This window comes from Mastigoproctus giganteus, chromosome 6 (assembly GCF_048544385.1).
Source record: "Mastigoproctus giganteus isolate SK-2022 chromosome 6, ASM4854438v1, whole genome shotgun sequence".
Classification (NCBI taxonomy): domain Eukaryota; kingdom Metazoa; phylum Arthropoda; class Arachnida; order Uropygi; family Thelyphonidae; genus Mastigoproctus; species Mastigoproctus giganteus.
The window spans coordinates 218,694,688-218,721,972 of record NC_143580.1 but is presented as its reverse complement, the minus strand read 5'-3'; the positions used below and the strand labels follow the sequence as shown (position 1 = coordinate 218,721,972).

At 37.5% G+C, this 27,285-nt stretch overlaps 1 protein-coding gene across 5 annotated transcripts in view; it reads left to right on the top strand.

Annotated features, from left to right (window-relative positions):
• Window positions 1–27,285, top strand: part of LOC150084991 (protein PALS1-like) — a 262,078-nt gene that overhangs the window by 156,355 nt on the left and 78,438 nt on the right. For all 5 annotated transcript variants that reach the window (XM_090375693.1, XM_090375692.1, XM_090375691.1 and 2 more), the window contains one exon: window positions 7,630–8,606. In XM_090375693.1, the coding sequence (XP_090231819.1) occupies window positions 7,630–8,606 (977 nt within the window). The remainder of the gene's footprint in view (window positions 1–7,629; window positions 8,607–27,285) is intronic.

Genomic DNA, 27,285 nt, shown 5'->3' with positions numbered 1-27,285 from the left:
AAAAAACTTTTTTTCTTTTTGTAGGTGAATTGCTTCGGTTTGAAATTGGGTTCCACTATGCATTATACTAAGATCATAATGAGAGAATAATACTTGTCTTTGATAGAACATCGTGAAAAATGAAATAAAGCTAATCAAAACCATGATCAGTGAGGTGGGGAAATGTCTAGGTAGAGTAGATCAGAGAAAAAAGCAAGAATTAAAATTTTTACTAAATCCTGAAAATTTTGTGATATTACCACACTTTCTGTTGGTAGGAAGACGTTGATTAAAAGAAAGTTTGATGGCAGATAGTAGCAGTAGAAAAATACTCCTCTAGAAGTTTGCAATCAAAGAACGAAATATGTTCTGTGGTGACGCTGTAGTAAGTTAACCATATAAGCAAAATATAAATCGACAAAGTACTTAAACTTAATACAACTTTTGCTATTAGAGCAAACAGCCGAATCAAAGAAAAGTTAATCTTATGTAATTAGATATTTGCAGAAAGAAACACAACCAGTTCGGCGCCATGGCGCTGTTCATATATAAGTACTTAAAATGTGTGGTCCTTCAGAGAAATTGTAACGATAAAACTGCAGTAAAATTTCGTTTAAATCCAGTTTGGCTGCATACTCGTGACGCCACTTCATAGGTCAGGATGGTCGCTCTTGTTCCTGCATTGGAGATTTAAAAAATAAAAATACTGTAATATAAAATTTGTTTTTTTTTTTCACATTATACTTGTACTGCACATTCTGTTACATAAAAATTCGTTTTCTTCCAGATTTTGCTTTGTTTTACAGAAATAGTGGATCAGTTTGTGTTCAATACTGTGCCACAAACCCTTCTGAGAAATGCTGTCATTTATATGGCATCAGCAATCATGGCAGCTGACATATTTCTATTGAAATTCCCTTTTCCTGTACCTTCGTTTTTCTTTATTATTGTTATACAGTACTTGATTTACAGACTTCTCTGGAGTCTGCAGACCATAGTCGAAACTTAGTTTTATGGCTAATCGTAAATTAGTTGTCCTTCACCTCACCCCTACCCATGTTTTGTGCTTTGGACTGTAAATTTGTTCTCTTGAAGGGTAGCTTGTCTGTCTGCACGGCAGAGAAAGCAGTAGAGGGAATCGGACTGTCAGCTGTTGATGTGTAACCCAGCGAAAAGGCGTTCATAATACGAAGTAATATTTTCCAAAAAATAAATACATAAATAAAATAATAAACTGAGTCTCGTTATTTTGTGTTAAATTATAAAACTGATGATCATGTGAAATATGAAATTTAAAGTCTCTCTTTTTTTTTTTCATACGGGGGAAGGGGGTTCAAAAAGATTTAAGTGATTCATAAAGAAATGGTCGCTGTTTATGGAGAAGACTGTCCAGGTTACAGTGTTGTTGCACATTGGTATAAACAATTCAAATGTGGAAGCACCTCAGTGCATGATGAAGAAATCCCAGGACATCCCCAGCAACTGACGTAACAGAAAAGCTTTGCAAAAATTGAGGCCTTAACCCTGGAAGATTGCTGTATAAGCGTCAAAGAACTAGCTGTAGAGCCCCAAATTAGTGTATAGTCTGTGGAGAACATTATCCATCAACAGTTGGTCATGTGTAAAGTGTCTGCTATATGGGTTCCCGGACTTCTGAATGCTTAGCAGAAGGAAAGGGCACAATGTCCACATGAAATGTTGCATCCTGCTTATTCACCCGACCTTGCGCCCTCTGATTTCTTTTTCTTTCTTGCCCTGAAGTCCTTTCTTCTTCGAAAATTTGCTGCTGATGAAGAAGTGATTTCTGCTGCCGAGTCGTGGTTTGAAGAACAGTCAGAGGACTTCTACAAAACTGGCCTGTATGTGTTGAAAAGCGGAAAAAATATGCCATTTTGTGTGGTGACTATATTTAAAAGGTGTAATACAAGGCTTGTTTCAACCTTCTATCACAACTACTTGTGGGTGAATACAGATCTTTCTGAACCTTCCCCCCCCGTACTCTGGAATCGCTACTAGGCAAGATTTTTAAGCAAGGCTTTGAACGCGTAGCATGATTGCTAGTGAGCATGTACATATTTCATAAAATATATAAAATTGATAAAATAATTTTTTAATAATAGTGTAATTATAGAGCATTTATTTTCGATAAATTAAAATTAAATTTTAGAGATTTTAAATTTAGTTTTGAGGACCTGCGTAATGGTAGTGGATCCCTGAAAGACTGGATTCAGATATAAGTAAATTGGAAAAAAAAAGGTGCATAATTGGAGCTTGTACCCCCCTTCCCCCCACGTCCTCCTTGAACATCTTATATTCGTGTCTACAATTTCTTTCCAGTATCTTGGAAAATATTTCGGTGATTTTTGATATTGTAATTTTTGCGTAACTGCAAACTATCAGTGCAGTTTTATCTATTTCAAACACAGGATAAAAATATAGAAAGAATAAAATATTATTTATATATATTTGTTTGTTTATTTCTTCTTATTATTATTTTTTTTCTGTGAGTGCGGGGGCGCAGCTGTCCCTTCTACTTAAACCTATGGTTGGTAATCTTATGCGCGATTTTTGCGAGGAGTTATAAAAAATGTTTTTTGGCTTTGGATTAGTTGTGGAAAATATTTATTTTTACTTCTCAATTTCCATTATCTAATTCCTAGCTTCAAATGTTTAAAAATATTTCTTTTACTTTTTTGACAATTATATGGACGTTTGCCCATTTTTACTTGAGCAACATACCAATATGAAGGAGGGAAAAACGATTTAAAAATTCAGTTCACGAAGCAACTATAAATGCTACTTTGAAGTCTGTATTAAATAAGAATAACTATTCGTGAAGTTTTAACAGCAAGGTTTCTTTCCTCTTTGACACTTCACTAACAGAAACTTCACTAACTGGAGTCTACTTAAAGTGGAAAAAAGGAGGAACGAAAAGAATATCAAAGTTAAAAAACAGAAAGAGAGAGGGAAAAAAAAGCAGCATGATAAAACACTAGTAGATCTAAAAAAAAAAAAAAGCTGTGGTGCAAAGACCAAACAGCGGACGTCAGAAATGAAGCAGACGTTGGGTGGGAATGGGGGGGGGGATGGATTTAACCGCGAAACTGGAGGTACCAAAAGAAGAGAAATTTTATGATAGCACTTGGTGAGCAGCCAAATAGAATAATACAGATATTTGAAGGGAGAAGAGCCCTGTACAGAACTCTTTTATCATGAAATAAATTGCGATATATCATAACAGTATTATTTATTTAAAAATATATTTAATAAGCAAAATTGAAACATCTAGATAAAGTAATAGAAAAAAAAAAAACTTCAACAGCAGGCGCTGGTGAATTTTATACGCCAGGCAATTTTTTTCGGGGGGGGGGGAGGCAAGAGACATTTTTAAATTTTGTTCTTAATTTGTCATTATGTTGTATAATGATATCTAAAACATTTTTATAAACAACGGTTTGTTGTAAAAAAAAAATAGGTGGTAGATCGATTTCTATTGGATACTCGGAATTTGCATGCCAGGTTTCCTATTCTATCAAATATGTATTGTAGGAGAATGCGTACGCTCTTCTAAAAATGTTACTGTCAATCCTTTTGTATAAATATACAAAACTGTTGTTTTGTATATTTATTAATAATATTGATGAAGGTATATCAGACTTAATGTCGAAGTTTGCAGATGATACAAAGTTGGCAGGGTTGTTAATGACAGTAAAGGCGGTGTGCTGCTGCAACAGGATCTAGGAAATTTGGGCAGATGGTCTGAGAAGTGGCAACTGAAGTTTAACATTGACATATACAAAGTTACTGCATATGAGTAGAAGTAACCCTAGAGAAACTTACCAACTGTGTGATACTACACTTAGGGTGGTTGGAAATGAAAAAGACCTGACTGCACAGTTACTGTGCAGTCAGATATGAAATTTTCTGAGCAGTGCAGGCTGGCTGCTAGAGCAGATCATGGGATATTATCAATGATATACAGGAATTTTGCTAGTCGGAAAAGGAGGCGATTATCCCTTTGTGTAAGGAAATGGTCAGGTCACGCCTTGAGTACTGCGCACAGGTCTGGAGGCCTCATTTTAGGAAGGATGTAGAGTTGCTAGAGCGAGTACAGAGAAGGGCAATGAAAGGGTAGGTTTCCCAAGAAAGGCTTAAGTTCTGCAAATTGCAGCGTCCGGTGACTAGGCACCTGCGATGTGATCTGATTGAGGTGTATAAGGCCTTGAATGGGTTGAGCAGGCTCAATTCTGTTGAGATTCTTCCTCTTACTCAGATTACGAACCTGAGGGGCCATAAATTCAAATTGAGGAAAGACAGTTATAGATGTGCGGAAATTTGCCTTTAGCCAGCGGGTAGTTGATTGCTGGAACAACTTCTATCTGTTTTTGTGGAAGTTGATAGCTTAAATAAATTCAAGAAGGAACTGGACAAACGTTTTGGGGGATTGGATGTGTGAAATGTTTTTTTTTTTTTTTTTTTGGCTGATGCTACATAAGCTTGCTTTCTTGCATCACAAGCCTCTACTACTACTACTGGCAAGCAGAGCTCCTCTTTGATGTCCTATTTCCAATCTGCCCTGACATGTGCTGTATATGCATAAGTTCAATTTACATCGGTTAAAGTATTTTCACAATAATGCAGATTTACCTTGTACTGAATGAGAAAGGTTTACTAAAATCTGCAATGTTTTATCCTTTTTTTAAAGACGAGTGATGTTTCTGAAATACTGTACGATGAGTTTTGTTCGCAGTTTCATTCAATATTTTTAAAAGGATAGCTGTATTTATCTCTTATGGTTTTATATCTTTCAGTGTACATTTAAAAATTAGAATGAAAAGAAGAGATCAATTTTCAAATTGTTTTAAATTGATTAATCTGAACTGGCCAATCTCCAGTTAGTTCGGATAACCGAGTCCCTCTGTATTACGTTTATGAATATGTATGCAAAATTGTGGGAAAGAAACCTCAATCCCGAGTTTGGGAAGCACAATGCTTGGGACTCAATTCACCGTATACCTTTCGATATCCCACTGTGTTCAAGACTTTTATCGTATTTCATGCCCATCCAAGTATTTCCATCACGTGTTATTGTCTGGTCTTCCTGGATCAATTGATCCACCTCCTCTTTTGCTGTATTGCTCATACTCTTTGTCGATTAAGTAGATCAATAACGCGATTTGAAGCGTGAAAGCCATCGTCTAACATGACTTGTACCAATCGCAAAAAAAAAAAAAAAAAAAAAGAACGCAGGTGCGTGTTATCGCGAAACCTCGGCGGACCTTCTGACCGTAAAATTTATTTCGTATTACGGTTGGTAGATCTGGAAAAAGTTGGAGAATCAGTTGACAAAAAGAAAATTGATCGTCAAACGAAATAGAAATAGGAGGAAGGAATGAATACTGAATTGTTTTCGTAATATTTCCATTTTGTGAAATGATGGTTTTTTTTTTTTTTTTTTGAGTTAATTTTAGTCTGATCGGGCAATACATTTTGCGGTTATAAATTTATCCTTGAGCAGAAGAAACTTATTTCGTTTGGTTATAACCGTGTACCACATTGTTCCCTCGAGATGGGATTCAGATACCATTGTAGTAAATCCCAACGCTTAGAATCGCTTTGAGAATTAAACAAACATGGGAGAAATATGAAAGCTTATTTTTAGCATTTGCCTTATTTACGTTTTTAACGCCTGTACGGGCGCCTCTTTCTATAAAAGCATTAATGTGCTAAATAGCTGTTAATTCAATTTAAATACCACTTAATATCGCCTACCTCCTTATTTGCTACTTTGTTTAATATTTGTGCCGAAGCAACTAAGGCCATCGGACGTCAGTATATGTATTTCTGTGGTAGGTTTGAGTGATTATTTGCTGGAGGAAGAACCAAGTTGGACTAACTCGGCATACATATAGGAAAAATACTCGGGATTCGAACTCAACCTTTTTTATGGGTGTGGAAAATTAGCGATGCTAGCCACGTGGGCGGCCTCTTCATTTATTAAGGGAGCCCTGAACTTGTTTATTCAACATCTGGTGAGTATGGGCTTGGCATATCCAGGGTCCTGAACTGGATATCATCATTTTTCTTTTTCTTGGTGATTCTCTCTCTCGGGGTAATTCAGAAAAAAAATTTTTTTGGTTGGTGCAGCATAAGCCTCAGGCTTTCTTGCACCATGGCTAATGATAATAAAAATAATAATAATAAAAAAAATCAAGGTGGCCTACACATTTCGAAATCAGTTTGGATTTTCTTAATCCACGGCTTACATTCTAGACGCAGTGCATTAAATTTCAGGCGCGTTGACAAATACCATAGTAATAATTCATGATTTATATATATATATAAATAAAGGAAAAGGCCAAAAAGCAACTTTTATGCGCTAGCCGAGAAAATTTCGTTTATGCGCATCCGCCACATTTCTGTTCTTTCCTCTAAACAGAGCATGGCAATAAACATAATAGCCAATGCTTCGCAACTACAACATATGGATAGCCTGTATGATGTGTATAAAAAAAGAATGATTGCTGAATTTCTGTAGGTCTTATTTTATTGAAATTTAGGATCAGTAAGCAAATCTCTTTGGTCGAGTTTTACATGTGGACAAAAAACAAATACAATAAAAGTAAAGTAAATAATAATTGTCGGATTGCTATTGGTACGATTTTAATGAAATATGTAATGACTTGACAAACCTTTTTAAAAGGTTCAAATATAAAATAGTGTAAAAATTTGTCCACTATAAATTCAGTTGTCACATGCGGACGGACATGGTGAAGATAATAGTCGCATTATGCATATATGATAACGCGCCTTAAAACGCAAAATGTTTTCATGCACTTATTTAATGAAACATCTGTGATTTAATAAAATAAACGAAATCAATATGTACTTCAGATCACAGTATGCAGTCATCATTTTTGTAATGTACTTATGTATTTTCTCCAAGATTTTAAAACCCGGCTCGCGAATCGGGTTAACGCTTGAAATATAGGGTAATCACAAACTTCCTTTACAAAACTAAAAATGTTATTGTGCGAATAGGGTACATGATACAAATCTGAAACCACGTCCAGGTTATAGAGGATATCTTTAAGTTTTAATTACAGGTGTATTTTAATTCAGTGTAGATACCTTTTTCGATCCAATTCCTCCCTATTCAGAACAACTGTCAATGTCCCTGTCAATGCGGCTAGTTGTTTCGCAAATGCGTTGAAAGTTCCATACGCCCGGTCTTTCACGAATCCCCAGACAGTAAATTCTAAAAGAGTCAGATCAGGGGATAGTGCGGTCTACAAAACTGGCCCTCTTCTTCCAGTGCACTTCCCAAGAAACACTATGGTTATGTATGCACGAACTTCTTTGTGGTAATGTGGTGGAGTGCTGTCTTGTTGACAAATAAGTGGCCATCATTGTCATTCTACCGTTGGAGCATAAGGAAATCATATAACATATCCAGATATACGATCCCTGTGATGGTAACTTCTCCAAAGAATGGTCCGTATACTTTACAACAATCGAACACACCATTTAGCTTTTTTTTTCTTTTCTTTTCTTTTTTTTTAAAGTAAAATGGACAGTTTAAAAGGGAGTTAAAGTTTCTCTCAACTCCATTTGATATTCTCTCATTTAGTATTTTGTTTTTCATTTCAGCATTGGATTTGGCTCAGAACAGCAACGTCCAAGATGCGTTTGTTATTGCCGTCGAACAGCAAGCACGGGAGAGACTGGAAAAGCTTTCTGCTCTCAAAAAGATCAAGCCAGTTGACATGACGAAACTATCGCAGGAACTCAACGAAAGCGCAGATGATGCTCAGGAATTGAATGGTGTGATCGAAAGTAATCCTATCTACGTGACATCTGTGCCTGAAATCCAGAATGCCACTTTAGAAAGAGTTAAAAAGGACAGCATCAGCAGTCAAGAAAACCTTGGTGTCTCCGAGATTCCAGAAGTTGCACAAGTTAGCGAACAAGCTGAATCCTACCCTGCAGAACTAGGACATGATCAAGAATTGGAATTAACTCAAGAAATAGTGGATCGAACAGATATTTCTTTTCCTCCACCTCCTCCACTAGAACTTCTGGACTTCAGCCATCAGAAATTAATTTTGGAAAGTGAATCAAAGCGAGACGATTTGGACACCAGTGCATTTGCTACCTTATCAGTCAACAACGAATTACAAGCTGGACAAGATGCAGCTGCTGCTGTTTCTCTGAAACCTGCAGGTCCATCTCTGGGAATGACAGAACACAGAGAAATGGCCGTTGATGTACCAGAAAGTTTTGTTGGAGTTGCCAAAACTGCACCCAAATATCCACCTCCAAAATCGGGAGTTCATTCGAATTCATTATCCAGAAAAAAAGGGGAACCACCAGAACCGCCAGTTCGTTCTTTAAGTACGTCAGTTCCAAAACCCACAACGATCACAAGAGTGAAATCTGACGCAACTCCCAGTTCCGATTCGGACAAAACGCCACCTACGTTAAGGTTAAACACAATCGAACCCGATCGTGACAGTTCTCGGACAGTTAAACCTACAGACGTTGACGCAAACGGTAGGATTCCTCCTGATGTTCTACCAGCAAAAAGTGCCAAAGAGGAACAGTTGGAAAGGATACGAAAATATCAGGTAATTAATGTAGATTGAGATAATTAATATGTACTGTAGATTGTACCCCAACGTATACACACTAACAAAAAAAAAAAAAAAAATACTAACCTTAATTCGGTATCGAACCGGGCCACCTTTGTTGCGAATAACATAAAGTGTGCGGCGCTGCATGGATTCTGTAAGGTGTTTTAGTGCGTTTTGGTCTAATTGTAACCATTCTTCCAGCAAAATATCGCGTAGCTGCAACAAAGTTAAAGGAAGAGGACTTTTGCCGAATAGCTCTCTCCATCATATCCCACGCATTCTCAATAGGACCTTCTGCTCGATTGAAGGGATGCCGATGAAGCTACATACCCCACATCTTATGATACTCCAGCTCTTATGTTGATGAGGTGAAAAAAACTGGGAATATTTCACAGGAAGAACCCACCTGCCTCCACCTAGTCAAAGCTCCGACTAGATTCGAATCAGATTTTTTGCAAACGAGTGACAAATAGCGAAACAGCTATACCGTAGACGACGCTGGTCGAAATAAAAACACCCCTTTTTGCATGCCCTAGGGTCACTACCGTGAAATGGTACCTGGGGACCCAGGTGAATGGTTGTTTTGGGGCTCCTTTCTTTTGTTCAACTATTTTTATAACAATTTAAGAACATTTATGGAGCTTCCTTCTGTGTTGGGGCCCGCATCAAATGCATCCCTCATTTGCACGGCGCTGCCAAGGGTTCTTCTACCCATGTACTGCAAATTTTATTTTGATAGGATTAAATACTTTTATTTTTACCTGGTGGCAGCCAGCTTAATGTCTCATAAATTTGGTATGGCAACCCCAGGGGCTCACATCTGGTGAGTATGGGCTTGGCACACCCAGGGTCCTGAGCTGGATATCATCATTCTTCTCTTCTTGGTGATATTCCCTTCTACTCTCTCTCTCTCTCTCTCTCTCTCTCTCTCTCTCTCTCTCTCTCTCTCTCTCTCTCAGGATAACTCGGAATTTTTTTTTTTTTTTTTTTTTAGCTGGTGCAGCATAAGCCTCGGGCTTCCTTGCATTTATGGCTACTGCTACTAATAATAATTATAATAAAAGTTATTTGGCGAAGCCATAGACGTGATCTCAAGTAGGCGAAACGTGATAAAAGTAGCAGAAGTTGTTGTAGGGTTTTAGGAGCATCAGCGACAAGGGGTGGGCAGAGGGAGAAATGCCCCCTAACCAAAAATTTGAAATTAAAGAAAAATAATTCAGGAGGCTTTCTTAAATATAAAAAAAAAAAAGTCTGGTCGGCATGCCCTCCCTTACAATGATACCTGGACCTGGGCGCCATGCCCCTACTTACGATGATACCTGGATACGCCACTGATCAGCGACAAGGTCGTATTGCTTCGTGCATGGGTTCTGTGGTCGATTTTCTGTTTGTTGGACTGAAAACCCGAGTTTCCTGAAGAAAAAACCATGCTACCCTCGCTTGAGATCTACTAACTTAGCCAAGTTGTGAAAATGGCCTATACAAATTCCTCTCTCATCGAGGGGGACTCGAACTCGGGTATTTTCCACCCCGTGTGGGGATGACGGTGATCCTATCAATTGTGCTACCAACAAGTGCAGTAATAAACGGTGAAAGCAATCATACTGGCAGAGCAGGTAATGGGGTATTGTCAATGATATACAGGAATTTTGCCAGTAGGAAAAATGAGGTGTTATCACTTTGTATAAGGCGATGGTCATGCCACGCCGTGAGTACTGCATACAGTTCTGGAGGGAGGCCTCATTTTAGGAAGGATGTAGAGTTGCTTGAGCGAGTACAGAGAAGGGCAACAAGATTGGTGAGGGGAACGAAGTGATCGCCTTACCAAGAAAGGCTTTAAGTTCTGCAAATTGCAGCGTCTGGAGACTAGGCACCTTCCAGGTGATCTGATTGAGGTGTATAAGGCCTTGAATGGGTTGAACAGGCCCAGTTCTGATGGAATTCTTCCTCTTGCTCAGATTACTAACCAGAGAGGGGGGGGGGCATAAATTCAAATTGAGGAAAGACAGTTATAGAATAGATGCGCCGAAAGATTTGCCTTTAGCCAGCGAGTAGTTGATTGCTGGAACAAACGTCCATGTGTTGTTGTGGAAGTTGATAGCTTAAATAAATTCAAGGAGCTGGACAAACATTTAGAGAATGGATGTGTGAAATGTTTTTTTTTTTTTTTTTGGCTGATGCTACCTAAGCTTGCTTTCTAGCATCACATGTCCCTACTACTACTCTCACAGAAGGGTGAAATTTCTGAGAAATATTTTTGGAGAGAGCTACTAAGTATTTTTTTTAACTAAAAATTATTATCTCTATCTTAATTAATTTAATAATTATTATTATTTATCATTATTAAATTAACTAAATCGGTGCAATGAATAAACAGAATTTTCGTTGAAAGTAATTCTAGTACAAAGTTAATTCGATATAAATTGTGCATAATGTTTGCCTCCATGTTAAAGAAGTATCGGCTGAAACTTAAAATAGGCTGTTGTATTGTTTGCATTATATATAATGTTCAAATAACCGACATTGCCGTAATTGCTTAAAGTTTAAAGGTCGTTTTGTTTGATAACAGTGGCTATTATGAAAATAGAGCACAACCAGCAGTATATTATGTCAAAGTGACATTGATTGAGCTACGTAAACTAAGCACAAACACGTTATGCGATCTCTTGGTGCACTGTTGCTGCTTTTAGAACTTCATTTGTAACAGGGTGTTCACAAGCTCTTTTATCTTTAGTTGAGACCGAAAATTGTTAATTATAATTTTAATTACTGCAGATACTTGGGATTTGAGGCAAAGAATAAAATTTTGGGGTTTTTATTGTTATTGTTCATAATACAGCGGCTCAACTTAAATTCAAAAGAAAGAGGATAGCATAAAGATGGAGCATAAGTCCCTAATGGATTTAACAGAATGAGCTTGGCTAAAGGGACTAGCGCGTACACCTGCTCTTAAGCGATTTATTGAGAATAATTGGGGGAAGTTGGGGGTTAAATTCCTTTATCTGATAGGTAAAATTATTCATTTCGAATTGCTATTGATACATTCGTTTGTCAATCAACAGATTGATTAGTTGGTTAACTTTCACCCATTTACACCCTCAAGTGTAATAAGGACACACGTGGCCTCTATTTAACCTCCTTGTTTTGTTTTAATTATCAATTTTCCACGGTGATTTTAATGTTCACAACTCCAGCTGGCTTCCGTTTTCTAGTCACACTGAACCAGCTGGTCGAGATGCTGAGGCTTTTGTAATTACTAATGACTTTGCACAGTTGTTCATTTACCTACAAGGATACCGGACAATCCTAACCATACACGCTTGATCTTTTTCTCAAAAACAACCCTTCTAAGTACACGGTCGAAGTGAGTGGTCCTTTAGGCACCTCAGATCATAACTTGGTGTTTGTCTCTTCTCAATGGAGCCATTATCTCATGGCTGTTCCCAACCTCGTATTGTTTGGCATTACAAGAATGCAAAATGGGATGACCTGCGAGATTTATTTTCTTCTTTTCCTCATTCGGATTATTATTTCAAATCTTCTGACTTCAGCGTTTGCTCAGATCGTGTCAGTGAAATTATTCTTGTAGGAATGGAACCCTTTATTCCACACTCCACTTTAAATCTCATCCTTTATCTAAACCATGTTTTTCCAACAAATGTGCTAAGGCTGTTCAAGAGAAGAACGTTGCATATCGTAATTGGCTTATTTCCAATTCTTCGGTTTCATTTTCTGCCTACACCAAAGCTTGCAACAATTGTAAATCAGTCCAACTAGATTTTGAACAGACTTAAGAGTAGAAAACTTGCTTCTTGCCCTAATGGTAGCCGAGCATTCTAGTCTCTTGACAAAGCTATTGGCCTCAACTTTTGCCTATCTATGTTCCCACCTCTGTCAAAACCAGATGATTCTGTTGTCACTTCAGCCAAGGATAAAGCTGATCTGCTAGCATCCAATTTTTCTTCCAGCTCATGTATTAATGATATTGGTAAAACACCTCCCACCATTCCCAACACCCTCCATTCAATGCCTCCTGTGGTCTTCCGTCAAAAGGATGTCAGAAGGATTTTGACGAATCGTGATGCAAAGGAAGCTCCAGATCCTGATGGTATTTCTCCATTTGTTTTCAAAACCTGTGCTCCTCAACTTATTCCTATTCTTTGCTGCCTTTTTCACTTTCTTATCCCAAAGGTGTTTTTCCTTCTGCTTGGAAATTTGCTCATATCCAGCCAGTTCCTAAAAAGGGTGACAAATCCCTCTAATTATCGTCCTATTGCAATTACTTCTACTCTTTCTAAAGTAATGGAGAAATCAATTAATCGCCGACCCTTAAACTACGTAGAAACCTTCCGTCTGATCAACGATCGCCAGTATGAATTCTGTCAGTGTGAATTCTGTCAGTGTCGATCCACTGGTGAAATTCTGGCTTATGTGACTCATCAATGGAAAAGTTTGGTAAAACACAAGCAGTTGCTCTTGACATATCAAAGGCTTTTGATCTTGTTTGGCATAAAGGTCTTCTAAACAAGCTTCCATCTTATGGTTTTCCAACTGTTTTTTGTAATTGGTTATCCAGTTTTCTCTCTGATCGCTCACTGAGGGTCATAGTAGATGGCTCTCTGTCTTCTCTCTTCTCCACTAATGCTGGTGGCCCCCAAGGTTCAGTTCTCTCCCCCACTCTTTTCCTCTTGTATATTAATGACCTTCTTCCATTGACTGGAAATCCTATCCATAGTTTTGCCGATGATAGCACATTGCATTCCACTTTCCATTTTGAGAAACCTTGCCCTGCTCAATCAACTTCATCTTCTCGAATATCCGCTGGCAATTCCTTAAATTCCGATCTCCAGTGGGGCAAAGACAACTTAGTTGATTTCAATTCTTCTAAAACTCAGTCTTATCTTATATCTCGCTAAATGGATTCTTTTGCTCCTATGCTTTGGTGACACTTTGGTGACACTCCGATTTCTAGGCAAAATGATATATCTCTTTTGGGGATTACCCTGACTTCTAATCTCTCTTGGCACAATCACATTAGAAATATCGCTTCCTCTACATCTAAAAAACTTGGTTTTCTCTTTCGTTCTCGGCGTTACTCTTCTTCCAAACAGCTGTTCACTCTGTACAAATCGCAAATCCGCCCTACCACGGAATATTGTTCCCATATCAGGGGCGGTTCCCCCAAAACCTGTCTCAGGCTTCTAGATTTCATACAGAAGAGGGCAGTTAGGTTAATTAATGACTCCTCTCTAACAGAGTCTCTCCACTCACTGTTTCATAGGCGTACTGTTTCTGCTGCATGTCTTTTCTACAGTTCCATGGGCACTGTTCTTCTGAACTGGCTTCTTTAATTCCCGCTCTCTCTTTCAAAACAGTCCGAACATGTGCCCCCGCCAGCCAACATAAATTTACTGTGCAACTTCAAACTCACAGAACCAACTTTTTATCTTCCTCGTTTATTCATTCAACTGCCATTTTCTGGAACAACCTTCCTTCACACGTATTTCCTGAAAATTACAGTCTACAGAAGTTAAAGTCTAATATCAACAAATATCTTCTTTCATCTTCTCAACCACCAACCCAAGCACGGTACTAAGTACTATAGGTTCTAATATCTTTCGTGTTTGGGATTTTCATTAAAAAAAAATAAAAAAATTATAAAAATTTAATTTTTATAAATAACTTTTTTTACTGAATTGAGACCGGTAGGCCTATTAATTATGATTTTCTGAACCCAATTAAAAAATATCGAGCGAAAATAAATGAGTAGAAAGCTGCTGCTACTACTAATAATAGTTTTTCGGTTTTTTTTAGGTTTTTTTTAAGAATTTAAGGTCATTGACCGTTCTCCCAGATTGAAACTTAAGATGCTCAAGTGGTGTCTGAGTTTCAATCTGGGGGACGGGGGGGCGGTTAAGTTGAATTGTCAAACATTTATCGAGAATAATAATAAAGTATGAATTATAATATAATGAATAATTAATGTCCATAAACTTCCACATGGAGAATTTTTTTGATTTCCCCTTGGTTTACATTGAAAATACATGTATATATGGTCACACATCTACCTTTTTTTTTTTTTTTTTTTTTTATGGGAGAAGATGACCAGTGCCGTTTAATTTATACATATTTTCCTTATTGAAACCTTGAAACAGATAGAAATGAATTTGAAATTCAACTGAAACCTGTTCTTTAACGCAGGTATAGGCCCACGCATTGCCCCTTCGGCAACTAACCAATGATAGCTTTCGTCAAACACGTGTATTTGTTTACGTCAAGGTTAAATGTAGAACACTTTTCGGTTCACGGCCTCGCTTATTCGTTTGCGGCCATTTCCTCCCCACCCATATTGCGGGCTACAGTTTTGATTCGTGCCCCGATCATACCTCGCCTATCATAGGTGTTTGATTTTTGTCCGAATCTAACCTTGTTTGGCAATTTTCGATTATACCCAACCAAGAGAAACTTTGACGTGGCTGTGTTCATTGTCCTGGAAGTGCCTAGCAATCATTTGATTTTGTGCATTCTAAATCAGCCAACTTATCAATTATATGCGTAATTTTATTTGTTTTTGCGATTTCTGATGTTGGATTTAAGGTTGCAGGTCGGAAAGGATCCTGTAAAACTACTGGGAAGTGCTTCTTTGAAAGTCCTGGGGTTCACTTTAAACTTTTATCCCCGGCCATTTTTCGAATGTTTCATACTCTAATAATACTTATATATTTTATTTGTCAAAAATGTTGTGCATTATAAAAATAAAATAACGTAAAATTCTTAGTGGTTATTCAAAAATAAAATAAGAACCGACCTGGCCGTTATGTTTTACTATAACGTTTTAGAAGAGCTTTAGCGCAGTCGAAATTCGATATTTCCTACCGAATTTTTTTATAGTTGGTAAATAATACTACAATATAAATGAAAATGGAATGTTATATATAGCTTTAGTTGTTATTTTTGTTTTAAAAATCTTAACAGAATTCGTTCAAGACGTTTCAAGCGACCAAAAACGTTTAAAAATGGCATATTAATGCAAGGAATCAAACATATTCTGCACCTGCCAAAAAAAAAAAAAAAAAAAAAAAAAACAACCCTAAAAAAGTGCCTCTGTTTTTTCTTTGAATAATTTTGCCAATCTCTCCTCTCTCTACTTTGGTTACCATTGCAGGCTACTTATTCCAAAATTTACAGCACAATGTCTCACTCATAAGTGAGAATATTCCATCTCATTCATTTTACTTATTCCTTCCCCAAGGACTTTATACTTAAGCCAAATCCCTCCAGAGGCATTTAATTGCTAAGCTCTAAAGCCCACACCTAAGCCATTCCTCATAGTAAAAATACTAGTGCTCTTCACCAGGAACAGGCCTAGGTAGGGGCTATGATCAAAATAAAGTGGATATTTTTAATGCTACATGATGATTAAAGCTTAATGTTTTCTGCCTTACCCCTTAACTGCTTGAGCCAGAAATCCTTGGACTATCTCTGCTCTTCACCAATATCTAGTCACTCTTCTTTGCACCATCTCTTCTATATATATTTTTTTAGATGCAACCTTCAGATCTGAATACCGTACATATAATATGCCAAGTATTGTCACTCCATCTTATAGAGAGGAATAATGACCTCCTTCACTAACTACAGTACTTTGAAAATAATGAAAAATCATAAGAACACCATGTGCCCCTCATGCTGCCTGTTTATAATGCATGTTGAACTTCCTGTCTTTCAGTATCAGATTCCCAATTATTTCTCATCCTGGACAGCCTTTAATTCTTCTTCCCCTAATCTATAAACTACACCTGGATTTCTGTTCTCCAATTGTGATATTTTGCATTTGGTAGCATTAAACTTTAGCTGTCCATTTTCAGTCCATACTTGCAGTTGGTCCAAACCTTCTGAAGCAGCATAGGCAGGTTCTAGGGTTCACAATACCGGTCAAAATCTTAATTTCAGTATTTTTAATTTATAAAACCAGGATACTGGTATTCCAAAAAAAAAAAAAAAAAAAACATTTTTTGCAATAAATTTTGATGACAATTAGGTGCAATAAAGTAAGGAGAAAAACAAGTAATTACTTGAATTCATGTTTTAAATCAAACTTTTATTACAATAATAAATATTCTAACAAAAAATTATTAAACATATGGTTATTCTAAAAACAAAAAAAATTTGCATATTGAAACTGCAAATTTGGTTATGTCTAAGCATCCACACTACCTGCCCAAATAAAGTGAGCTCTTAAGAAATGTAAGCAATCAATAGTGTTATCGATTAAACTGGATCTAATTTTGGTACATATTTAATGGATTCTTGGTACATATTTAATGGCAGAAAATGTCCTTTTTGGATTCTGTGCTGGTTGGTGCTATTGTACTGAGATAATCATAGATGAGTTGCAGTTTACTTTCCCCCCTTATTCCCTCGTCTTCAAAAAATCTTATTTCCTTTTTATCAAAAATAAAAATATTTCCTTTGTATTAACGAAAAAACAAGACTGACGTTTAAGCTTGGTGAAGAAACCAAATCTAAGTTGTGGGGGGGTTATTTATTAATTTTTATTTCCCTGTACCTTACTTAGTATTGCCATCAGTGGCTACTGTTATGATTTTCGTACAGCAGCTCCCCTCAAGCACTAAGGCCCACAAGCTACCTGACCATGTTAAAAAATGAGAATTTCCTGGAGCTGAGGGATATTCCCATATAACACACACAAGTATATATATATTATATGTGAGCTGTCAGTTTCTCAAGAGCAATGACACAAATATATAAAAAAAGTAATTTATTTTACAAAACTACTTACAAGTATATACATAACTGGTATTCATTTACATCTAATCTAATCTATTCATTTTTCTCATTTAATCTGTTATGCTATCATTTCCATAAAATTTCTCTCAATTAACAATACCAACTCTCTCTACAGCTGCAAACACTAATTCAATCTTAATCACTTCCTCATATTTCTCTTAATCAGCAATATCAATTCTCTTCACAACAGCAATCCATAAGTCGCTAACTTAATACTAACAACTCCATGTAATTTCTCTTAATTTAGCAATATCGATACTAAACATTTCCTTATTTCTCGTAATTTCTTCAACTTCAACCTTACTCTAAAATAATCTACCACTTTATCTAAGTACTATTTCCAATACAACATAGTTCAGATTCGCAATGGTGTATACAGGTATCATCGTAGGGGGGGGGGCATATGCCCTCTCTGCCCACCTCTGAATATGCCCCTACTTCAGAGGACTTACCTTCCTTCTCTTTCACGGTGGGATTCCTTTGTGCGGATTCCTTCCACGGAGTGTGGTGATATCTCTCTTAGTTGAATCTGCGTCCTGCTGTGTAGCTCTTCCAGTACTGTCTTATTTCAGGAACAGTTCTCTGTTAATACTGAAGGAAATTAGAACAGCAGTAGTAGAAGCCAGGGCACTATCTGACTAGCTTGTTATTCAACTTCCGGATTAACTTCTAACGCAGGAACATGTCCGGTGGAACTCTTCACTATATAGCTGGACACTCCCAGAACTACCACTGCAAGTCTGCAACCCCTCCGAGCAATAACCACAAACCCCTCTTTTGGCGTGCGCACCTTATTTATTCAGTTGATTGCAAGTTACAATCGCCCCTTGTACTACTTTTTTATATGCAAGCTTACGTGCAACTCCCTCTGGAGTTTGCACACATTTACATATCTCTCCCTATCTAATTTAAACCTGACCTAATCATGTTATTCTTTAAACTCGCTTGTCTTCCTTTGGTGGGAAAAACAGAATATTTTCCCCACACAATGAAACACTTTCATCTTTTACCTCTAGATCACCTGTTCACAATACCTTTGAACTACTCCATACCGAGACACCCTTTCCCAAAATGCACTAAGTGTCACATCCTCAAGTAGCGGTGTAATAGAGGAATTAAACTATTGTTCAGAAGCTTTTAATTTTAACCCTTCCACACCTGCCATACCATTGTTCGCCCCATTCCTTGATTGCCCTACCAGGCCTACTCCCACTAATGGAAATATTTCCATAATGATGTTTTCGTTATTCCTTAAGTGCTTTACTTTCACACACACTATACTTACTAAGAGAAATATTTGTAAGATTTTTGTCTTACAGTTTCATGACGTTTTCAGATTTCCATTGCATTTGCATTGTGTATAACAATCCCTCTGTAACAAATTCTGTGATATTAATGATTTATTGTTGCCAATTTTATAACCTTTATGTGAATAAATTATAAACAATTATTTTTTAAATTAGTACCGAAAAACTGGTATTTTTGTATCAAAACCAGGATTTAAAATGACCGGTATTCGGGATCCCGTACTCTTGGTATTGTAAGACCTAGCAAGTTCTGATCTTTAAACACCCTCCCAATAAGGCATCAGAAAACTCTGACAGCTTTCTCTGTATCCCCTCATCATCAATATCATTTGGAAAGATAAGAAATAAGAGAGGTCTGAGCACTGACCTGTGAGGAATCCCACTCATTACTCCATCTGCTCTGAAGAATACCCATTTATAACCACTCTCTCCTATCCTTCAACCAATCCCTAACCCACTGATGAATTTTCCTGTTATCCTGATCTAACTCTAATTTATACAATAACAAAACCTTCTAACAATACAACATACAATAACCTCCTAACAATACAATAATATACAATTATCTCCTGTGGTTGATTGCTGAAACAAACTTCCACCTTATGTGGAAGTGAATAGTTTGAATAAATTCAAGGGAGACCTAGACAAACTGTTGGAGGGGGATGGATAGGTAAAATGGGAAGGTTTTTTTGGCTGATGCTGTATAAGCTTGCATTTTTTCATCATTTGCCACTATAATACTAATAGTGGCAAAAGTACCTCCCATAAAAAAACTGTATCAGAAACCTTACTAAAATACAAATATGTGACATTGGAGTGTTTCTCTCATTCAACTGCTTTATAACTTCATCATAGTAATTTCCTAAATTAGTTACAAGTGTGGTTCTATGAAGGGAGATCTCTCCCTTCATAGAACCATGCTTGAGACCCATTCTTTGGCTCCTCCCTTATGGATAAAGGAGGAGCTAAAGAAGAAGGATTATTCCTTTGTATTGGAAAAGAAGGGTTATTCTCTTGGACTGAAGAAGTGCCAGTGTCCACTAAGGGGGAGACAGTGGTACTTTTCCAAGCCATAGGAATAATCTTTGAATCTAACGAGGATTCATTAACACAACTAATGGTTGGCTAGACTGTCCGATGCTTTCAGTATAATTGGATATTCACCACTGGCCCCTGAATCTTTCCATCCTCTCCGTCTCGGTAACTTTTCAGATTGTTGCTTCACTAATATCATTATGTCAGTTATTTTTCAATCGTTCAACTTGGTTTCAGTATCATTCCTTGGGACTAATGCAGTTGCAATAGTAAGGATAGTTGCAAAATGGCTGTTCAGCTCAGTTGCCATTTTAGCTGGATTGTAGATTATACTACCACTTTGATCTTGCAAAGAGCCTGTTGAATTTACTTTCTGCCCCATTTCATTTGTATATGAATATAACTCCTTTTCCCTGTTTGCTAGCAATTTTTCATACTCAGCTTTTGCAAGTATTATCCCATCAGTGGTTTTATGACATAACTGCTTATAGTTATCATATGAAGTAATGGCACATGATAGCCTGTAACTGTCTCATGCTTTTTTCTTCTGTGCAGTTAAGCCTTTCATCTCTCTCATTATCCATTTTCATTTTTAAACTTTCATATCACATATCAGATTTTTCACAGACAGCCGTGTTTCAGTGTGTGAACAATTCTGAATAGTTTTCATTGATATTTTCTGTACTGATCAATAGTATAATATACATTACAAAAATAAAATAATTGTAATAATTATTTTTTAAATTATTTTTTATAGCATCATCCAAACAGGAACACGAAAAAAATTAATTCAATGATTTTATTCCAACAATAAATTTCTACAAACTAATTTTTAAACATGGATTTCTAATAAATTCTTTCTTTGGCTTTCTCTGTTAGCAGAATCATTAATGTCATCAATGTTCATATCGTGAGTAAGTTAGTGCTGGAATAGGTATTGTGGAATAACTTCAATGTAAGGAAAGAGATGCTACCTCAATGCAGGTTATTGTAAAAAAATGTAAATAGCTTTGGAAATAACACCTTTTTCAGTCAACTGGCTGGGGACACCATTGTCCCTCCAGTGATGGTGACAGTACTCAGGCTTAGGCTATTCAGAAATGACTACGTATATCCACCTAATCAACCTAAAGTAACTAATATTGTTTTTAATCAGATAACATCATCCATTAGGCAAATTTGTTGTCCACTAAAAACTTGAGACACTTCTGTGACAGGTTTCATAACTGTTTAGTTCCATCATCAGACAATAAGCAGCCCTATCAGCAACCTTGTGCCGAGCAGTGAATGGATATATTAAATCTAAAGGAACAGCCAAGAGGTGGATCAGAAGAAAACTTCTGATTGGAAGTGTAGTTAATTTCACTTGTATATTAAACCCCAATCAGGTAACTTGCATAAGCCAAATATTACAATATACTAAAAGGGGGGGAGTCCACCTCAACAAAAAAATTGAAATGGCCTCTGAAATAATGCTTCTGTGAGTTATGTATTTCAGTCTGCAAGCAGTGCCTCGCGAACTGAATGGATAATGGATTTGCCTAATGGGTGAAGTTATCCGATTAAAAATGATGTTAGTTATGCTAGGTTGACTATGTGGATATGTAATTCTTTTAAAGAGCATTAGCCCTCTCACTGGAGGAACAACAGCATCCCCAGATTTCAAAAAAAAAAAAAAAAACATAACACAGAGAAGTATTATTTCAGAAGCTATTTCAGTTTTTAGGAAATAACTTCAAAGCCAAATTTATAGAAACACTTTTGAATTTCTTTAAACTCAAAAAATTATAGTTGCATTATAATATGCTTGATGTAATGTTTTTTTTTTTTTATGAAAACCCCAAACACAAGAGGTATTAGAACCTATAGTACTTAGTACCAGGCTTGGGTTGGAGGTTGAGAAGACGAAAGAAGATATTTGTTGACATGAGACTTCAACTTCTGTAGACTGTAATTTTCAGGAAATACGTGTGAAGGAAGGCTGTTCCAGAAAATGGCAGTTCAGTGAATAAACGAGGCAGATAAAAAGTTGGTTCTGTGAATTTGAAGTTCGACAGTAAATGGATGTTGGCTGGTGGGGCCACATGTTCGGACTGTTTCGAAAGAGAGAGCGGGAATTACAGAAGCCAATTCAGAAGAACAGTGACCACGGAAATATCTGTAGAAAAGGCACGTCTATGAAACAGAGAGTGGAGAGACTCTGTTAGAGAGGAGTCATTAATTAACCTAACTGCCCTCTTCTGTATGGAATCTAGAAGCCTGAGAGGTTTTGGGGGCATTGCCCCAGATGTGGGAACAACATTCCACGATAGGGCGGTTTCGCGATTTGTACAGAGTGAACAGCTGTTTGGAAAGAAAGTAACGCTGAGAGCGAAAGAGGAAACCAAGTTTTTTAGATGCAGAGGAAGCAATATTTATAATGGGCTTGTGCCAAGAGAGATTAGAAGACAGGGTAATCCCCAAAAGAGATATATCATTTTGTCTAGAAATCGGAGTGTCACCAAAGATAAGCATAGGAGCAGAAGAATCCATTTTGCAAAATATAAGACAAGACTGAGTTTTAGAAGGATTGAAATCAACTAAGTTGTCTTTGCCCCACTGGAGAATTACCTGGAGATCGGCATTTAAGGAATTGGTAGCGGATATTTGAGAATTTGAAGCTGATTGAACAGAGCACGGTTTTCAAAATGGAAAGTTTTTTGTTTTTTTTAAGGAGAATTAGCAACTAAGGCTATATTGCTCCGGGGATATGCAGTGGTCATTCCCTGACCTTTCTGCATCCTCCGTATTTGGTGGTCGATCACGGGCTCGAACCTCGGTCTGATCAAGAAGCATGTACTACGCACTGCTGCTCCTGCCCAAAATGGAAAGTGGAATGCAATGTGCTATCATCGGCAAAACTATGGATAGGATTTCCAGTCAATGGAAGAAGGTCATTAATATACAAGAAGAAAAGAGTGGGGGAAAGAACTGAACCTTGGGGGACACCAGCATTAGTGGAGAAGTTAGAAGACAGAGAGCCATCTACCATCACTCTCATTGAGCGATCAGAGAGAAAACTGGATAACCAAATTACAAAAAACAGTTGGCAAATCATAAGATGGAAGCTTGTTTAGAAGACCTTTATGACAAACACAATCGAAAGTCTTTGAGATGTCAAGAGCAACTGCTTGTGTTTCACCAAACGTTTCCATTGAATTTTTCCATAAATGGGTAACATAAGCCAGAATATCACCAGTGGATCGACACTGATGGAATCTATACTGGCTATTGTTGATCAAACGGAAGGTTTCTAGGTAATTTAAGAGTTGGCTGTTAATTGATTTCTCCATTACTTTAGAAAGACAGGTGGGCAGGAGCAGCAGTGTGTAGCACACGCTTCTTGATTAGACCGGGGGTTCGAGCCCATGTCCACCAAATACGGAGGATGCAGAAAGGTCAGGGAATGACCACCACATATCCCCAGAGCAATATGGCCTTAGTTGCTAATGCTCCAAATAACAAAACAAACAAACAACAAACTTTAGAAAGAGTAGAAGTAATTGGATTAGAGGGACTTGTCACCCTTTTTAGGAATTGGCTGGATATGAGCAAATTTCCAAGGAGAAGAAAAAACACCTCTAGAATAAGAAAGTGAAAAAAGGCGGCAAAGAACTGGAGTAAGTTCAGGAGCACAGGTTTTGAGAACAAGTGGAGAAATACCATCAAGACCTACAGCTTCCTTTGCATCAAGATTCGTCAAAATCCTTCTGACATCCTTTTGACGGAAGACCACAGGAGGCATTGAATGGAGCGTGTTGGGAGTGGTGGGAGGTGTTTTACCAAGATCATTAATAAACAAGTTGGAAGAGAAATGAGATGCTAGCAGGTCAGCTTTATCCTTGGCTGAAGTGACAACAGAACCATCTGGTTTTGACAGAGGTGGGAGCAGAGATGGGCAAAAGTTGCAGCCAATAGCTTTGGCAAGAGACCAGAATGCTCGGCTACCATTAGGCAAGAAGCAAGTTTTCTACTCTTAGCCTGTTCAAAATCTAGTTTGGACTGATTAATGACTGTTTTACAATTGTTGCGTGCTTTGGTGTAGACAGAAAATGAAACTGAAGAAGTGGAAACAAGCCAATTGCGATATGTAACATTCTTCTCTTGAACAGCCTTAGCACATTTATTGGAAAACCAAGGTTTAGATAAAAGACGAGATTTTAGAGTGAAGGTAGAATAAAGGATTCCATTCCTACAAGAATAATTTCACTGAAAAGATTTGAGCAAATGTTGACATCAGAAGTTTTGAAACAGTATTCCGACCAAGGAAAAGAAGAAAAGAAATCTCGCAGGTCATCCCATTTTGCATTCTTGTAATTCCAAACAACACGAGGTTGGGAATAGCCATGAGATACAGGCTCCATTGGAGAAGAGACAATCACCAAGTTGTGATCTGAGGTACCTAAAGGACCAGTCACTTCGACTGTGTACTTAGAGGGGTTGTTTGTGAGAAAAAGATCAAGCATGTTGGCTGTTTGGTTAGGATTTTCCATTATCCTTGTAGGTAAATGAACAATCTGTGCAAGGTCATTAGTAATTGCAAAAGCCTCAGCATCTCAACCAGCTGGGTCGGTGTGACTAGAAAACAGAAGCCAGCTGGAGTTGTGAACATTAAAATCACCAAGTAAAATTACCTCACTGTTAGAAAAGTTGGACTGGAGAAAGTCCAGTTGCAAAGAGAGAAAGTCAAAGAGCTTCAAGTGATTAGTGGGGTTGGGAGAACAGTAGAGACAACATATGAATTTGACACAATGAGGTAGAGAGATTTTAAGCCAGAGAAGATTGAAGAGAGGAGATTCCAAATGATCAATTCTCTGACAGGGAATATCGGAACGGAAATATGCACAAGTACCACCTTTCAGGCGAAAGGAATCATACAGCGAATAATTTGGGCAACTGAGATGAGCAGTAGTTGAATTAACCAATAACTGAGATTCTATCAGAAAAAGTACATGAGGTTTGCAGACTGCAAGTAGAAATGGACATTGCTGAGATTAGAATCGAGATCACTTATATTTGTGAAATGAACTAGGAAGTGTTTGGGAGGTTTATATCTTTTCGCAGATAAGCTTGCTCTATTAGTTTGGCAATTCATGTTGGATTTAATAGTAAGAAAAAGTTGGGGGGGGAATGAAATTTTTTGATTTGGCGTACTCATGATAAGAATATATCCATATCCTTGACATAGTGTGGCCTCGACAATGCCCCCCGCATACACACTACTTGGACTCCCTCCAGTCACTATCTGACAGAGTAGAGATAGCAAGATTATACACTATCTGTACCAATAGGTACGGATAGTGTACTAGATAGTACCGGTGTACTATCTAGTGGTCGGCCTGCAAACACTGTTTTAGAGCTGTACCCTCGAAATGTAAGGAAGATTGGATCTCGCCATGATGTCCATCATAACCTCAAAAGCCATCAGTCATAATGCATGATGGAAGAGATGGGGAAGGGTTAACCGGAACTGAGCTCTGGAGACTAAACATGTGTTCCACCACTTCAAGCCTCCAATAAGCAAAGTGGTGGTATTGCACCGGTTGATGAGCCATCTACCACCTAGTATTGCCTGGTAACACAGAGGGGCGGCATTCTTTCATGTGGTATGGGCGCCACCCCCCTACCCCAGCTTACACGTTGGTTCATACTTGGATGGTCACCCACATGTGCATGTGCATGGAGGTTATGCCCAGGATTACTAACAGTCCCACCATCGTTTGTTTGTTATTGTTTGTTATTTGGTTTTTAGGAGCATTAGCAACTAAGGCCATATTGCTCCGGGAATATGCGGTGGTCATTCCCTGACCTTTCCACATCCTCCGTATTTGGTGGTGACGGGCTCGAACCACAGTCTAATCAAGAAGCGTGTGCTACGCACTGCTGCTCCTTCCCACCTGGCTACAGAGGCGCCAATCCACCATCGTGAAGGTGCAAGCAGAGGATTTGACTGTCACAGGCCGTCCGGACTTTGCCGAATTTGGGTCTACTTGACTTGAATGTCACCCGAATATCAGTTCCATCTGTGTTTTAGACTCCCAGGTAGCCAGTACAGCTTGTCTGGCATATCTGAGAGAATGTCTGTGATATCCTCAAGGAATGTAGTAAGGCTACAGAATGAAGAGTGCCCAGGGCCTACAAACATCAAACGAAGAATACCTGTAGTCCTGTGAACACCAAAAGATGGCCGTGCATCTAAATCCCCCCCCCTTTTTTTTTTAGAAAATTTAACTGTCATTCAAGAAGGTAGTACTGTATAGTGTTCGATTTAGGTAAAATAGTGTCTAGTCAAAGTCAACTTACAGTTTCCCCATATTTATATATCTTTTTTTTTTTTTTTTCCATTTGAGTACTAGCCAACTTTTGGGCTCATGGCATCCTAAACAGCTGCCTAATCAGATGTTATTTCAAGTACATTGGTACTCTAAATAAACAAGCCAATATAAAAACAGTTTCTTTGAATGTGAGTTTAATCTCTTAGGAATGTACATGTAGAAAAACTTCTGTAACAATTGGCACATGAGTTTCATATGATTACTCTAATCAGATTTTTGGAGATGAACACCAAAGTAGGCAAATTGGGCCATTTTACAAATAGATACATAATTTTGTTTTTGCTTCAAGTAAAACTTTGTAAAATGCATTTTGATTTTTGTGTTCCTGTAGATAAAACTTTATAATTGAATTTGTAACAGGTTTTTGTGTTCCTACAGTATCTATAATAAAGTTATAAAATGTTATTATAAAATAGGAAGTCAATTTGTAATCAGTTGTTACTTTACAGAATCGTTTCCAGTATAGAGTCTTCCAGGTGAATTCACTCTTCTGCTGTGTGTATGTTCTAAGCAAATATTATAATGGGATCACAACTGTGTAGCACAATTTTGGTAACGTCATGCTCTCATCTACTCAGTTCGCACAATTGAAACATCCCATAGCTGTCAAAAAAGTGTTTTCTTTGATTTTCCCATTGAAAAATCCAAAAATCTCTGTTAGCTACACAGGAAGAAATGCAGGATGAAGCCTAATGATATGCATGTATTGAATGGCATCACATGTTCAATTATTGAAGCACATTGGCTTTGATTGTTGGTAGTACCTCCAGTAGTTATGTTCTTTCGCTTAGTAACATTGAAATGTTTGCTGATATCCGATATTTGAATCACATACAGCAGCAGCAGCAGCAGCTTTAAACGTTACACCCTTTGAGGCTTCCATGTGTTGTTTTTGTTGTAATGTACAGGTTTTTGAGTTACATTTCATTCAACAACAGGTGTAACGTGTAGCAGAAAGGATTTCATTTTCAAAAAATAATTTAAAATATGCATTTTTAATATAAAAAATGTATCTTTGTCAGTTGTGTTCATAATAGATAGAAAATAAAGGTGGCATCAAAAAGTGAAAAATTTGGAATTGTTTCTTGTTGATTTTTAAAATTGTACTCATGTGGGGTCATTTAGACTCCTGCACCTAGAGTAGTA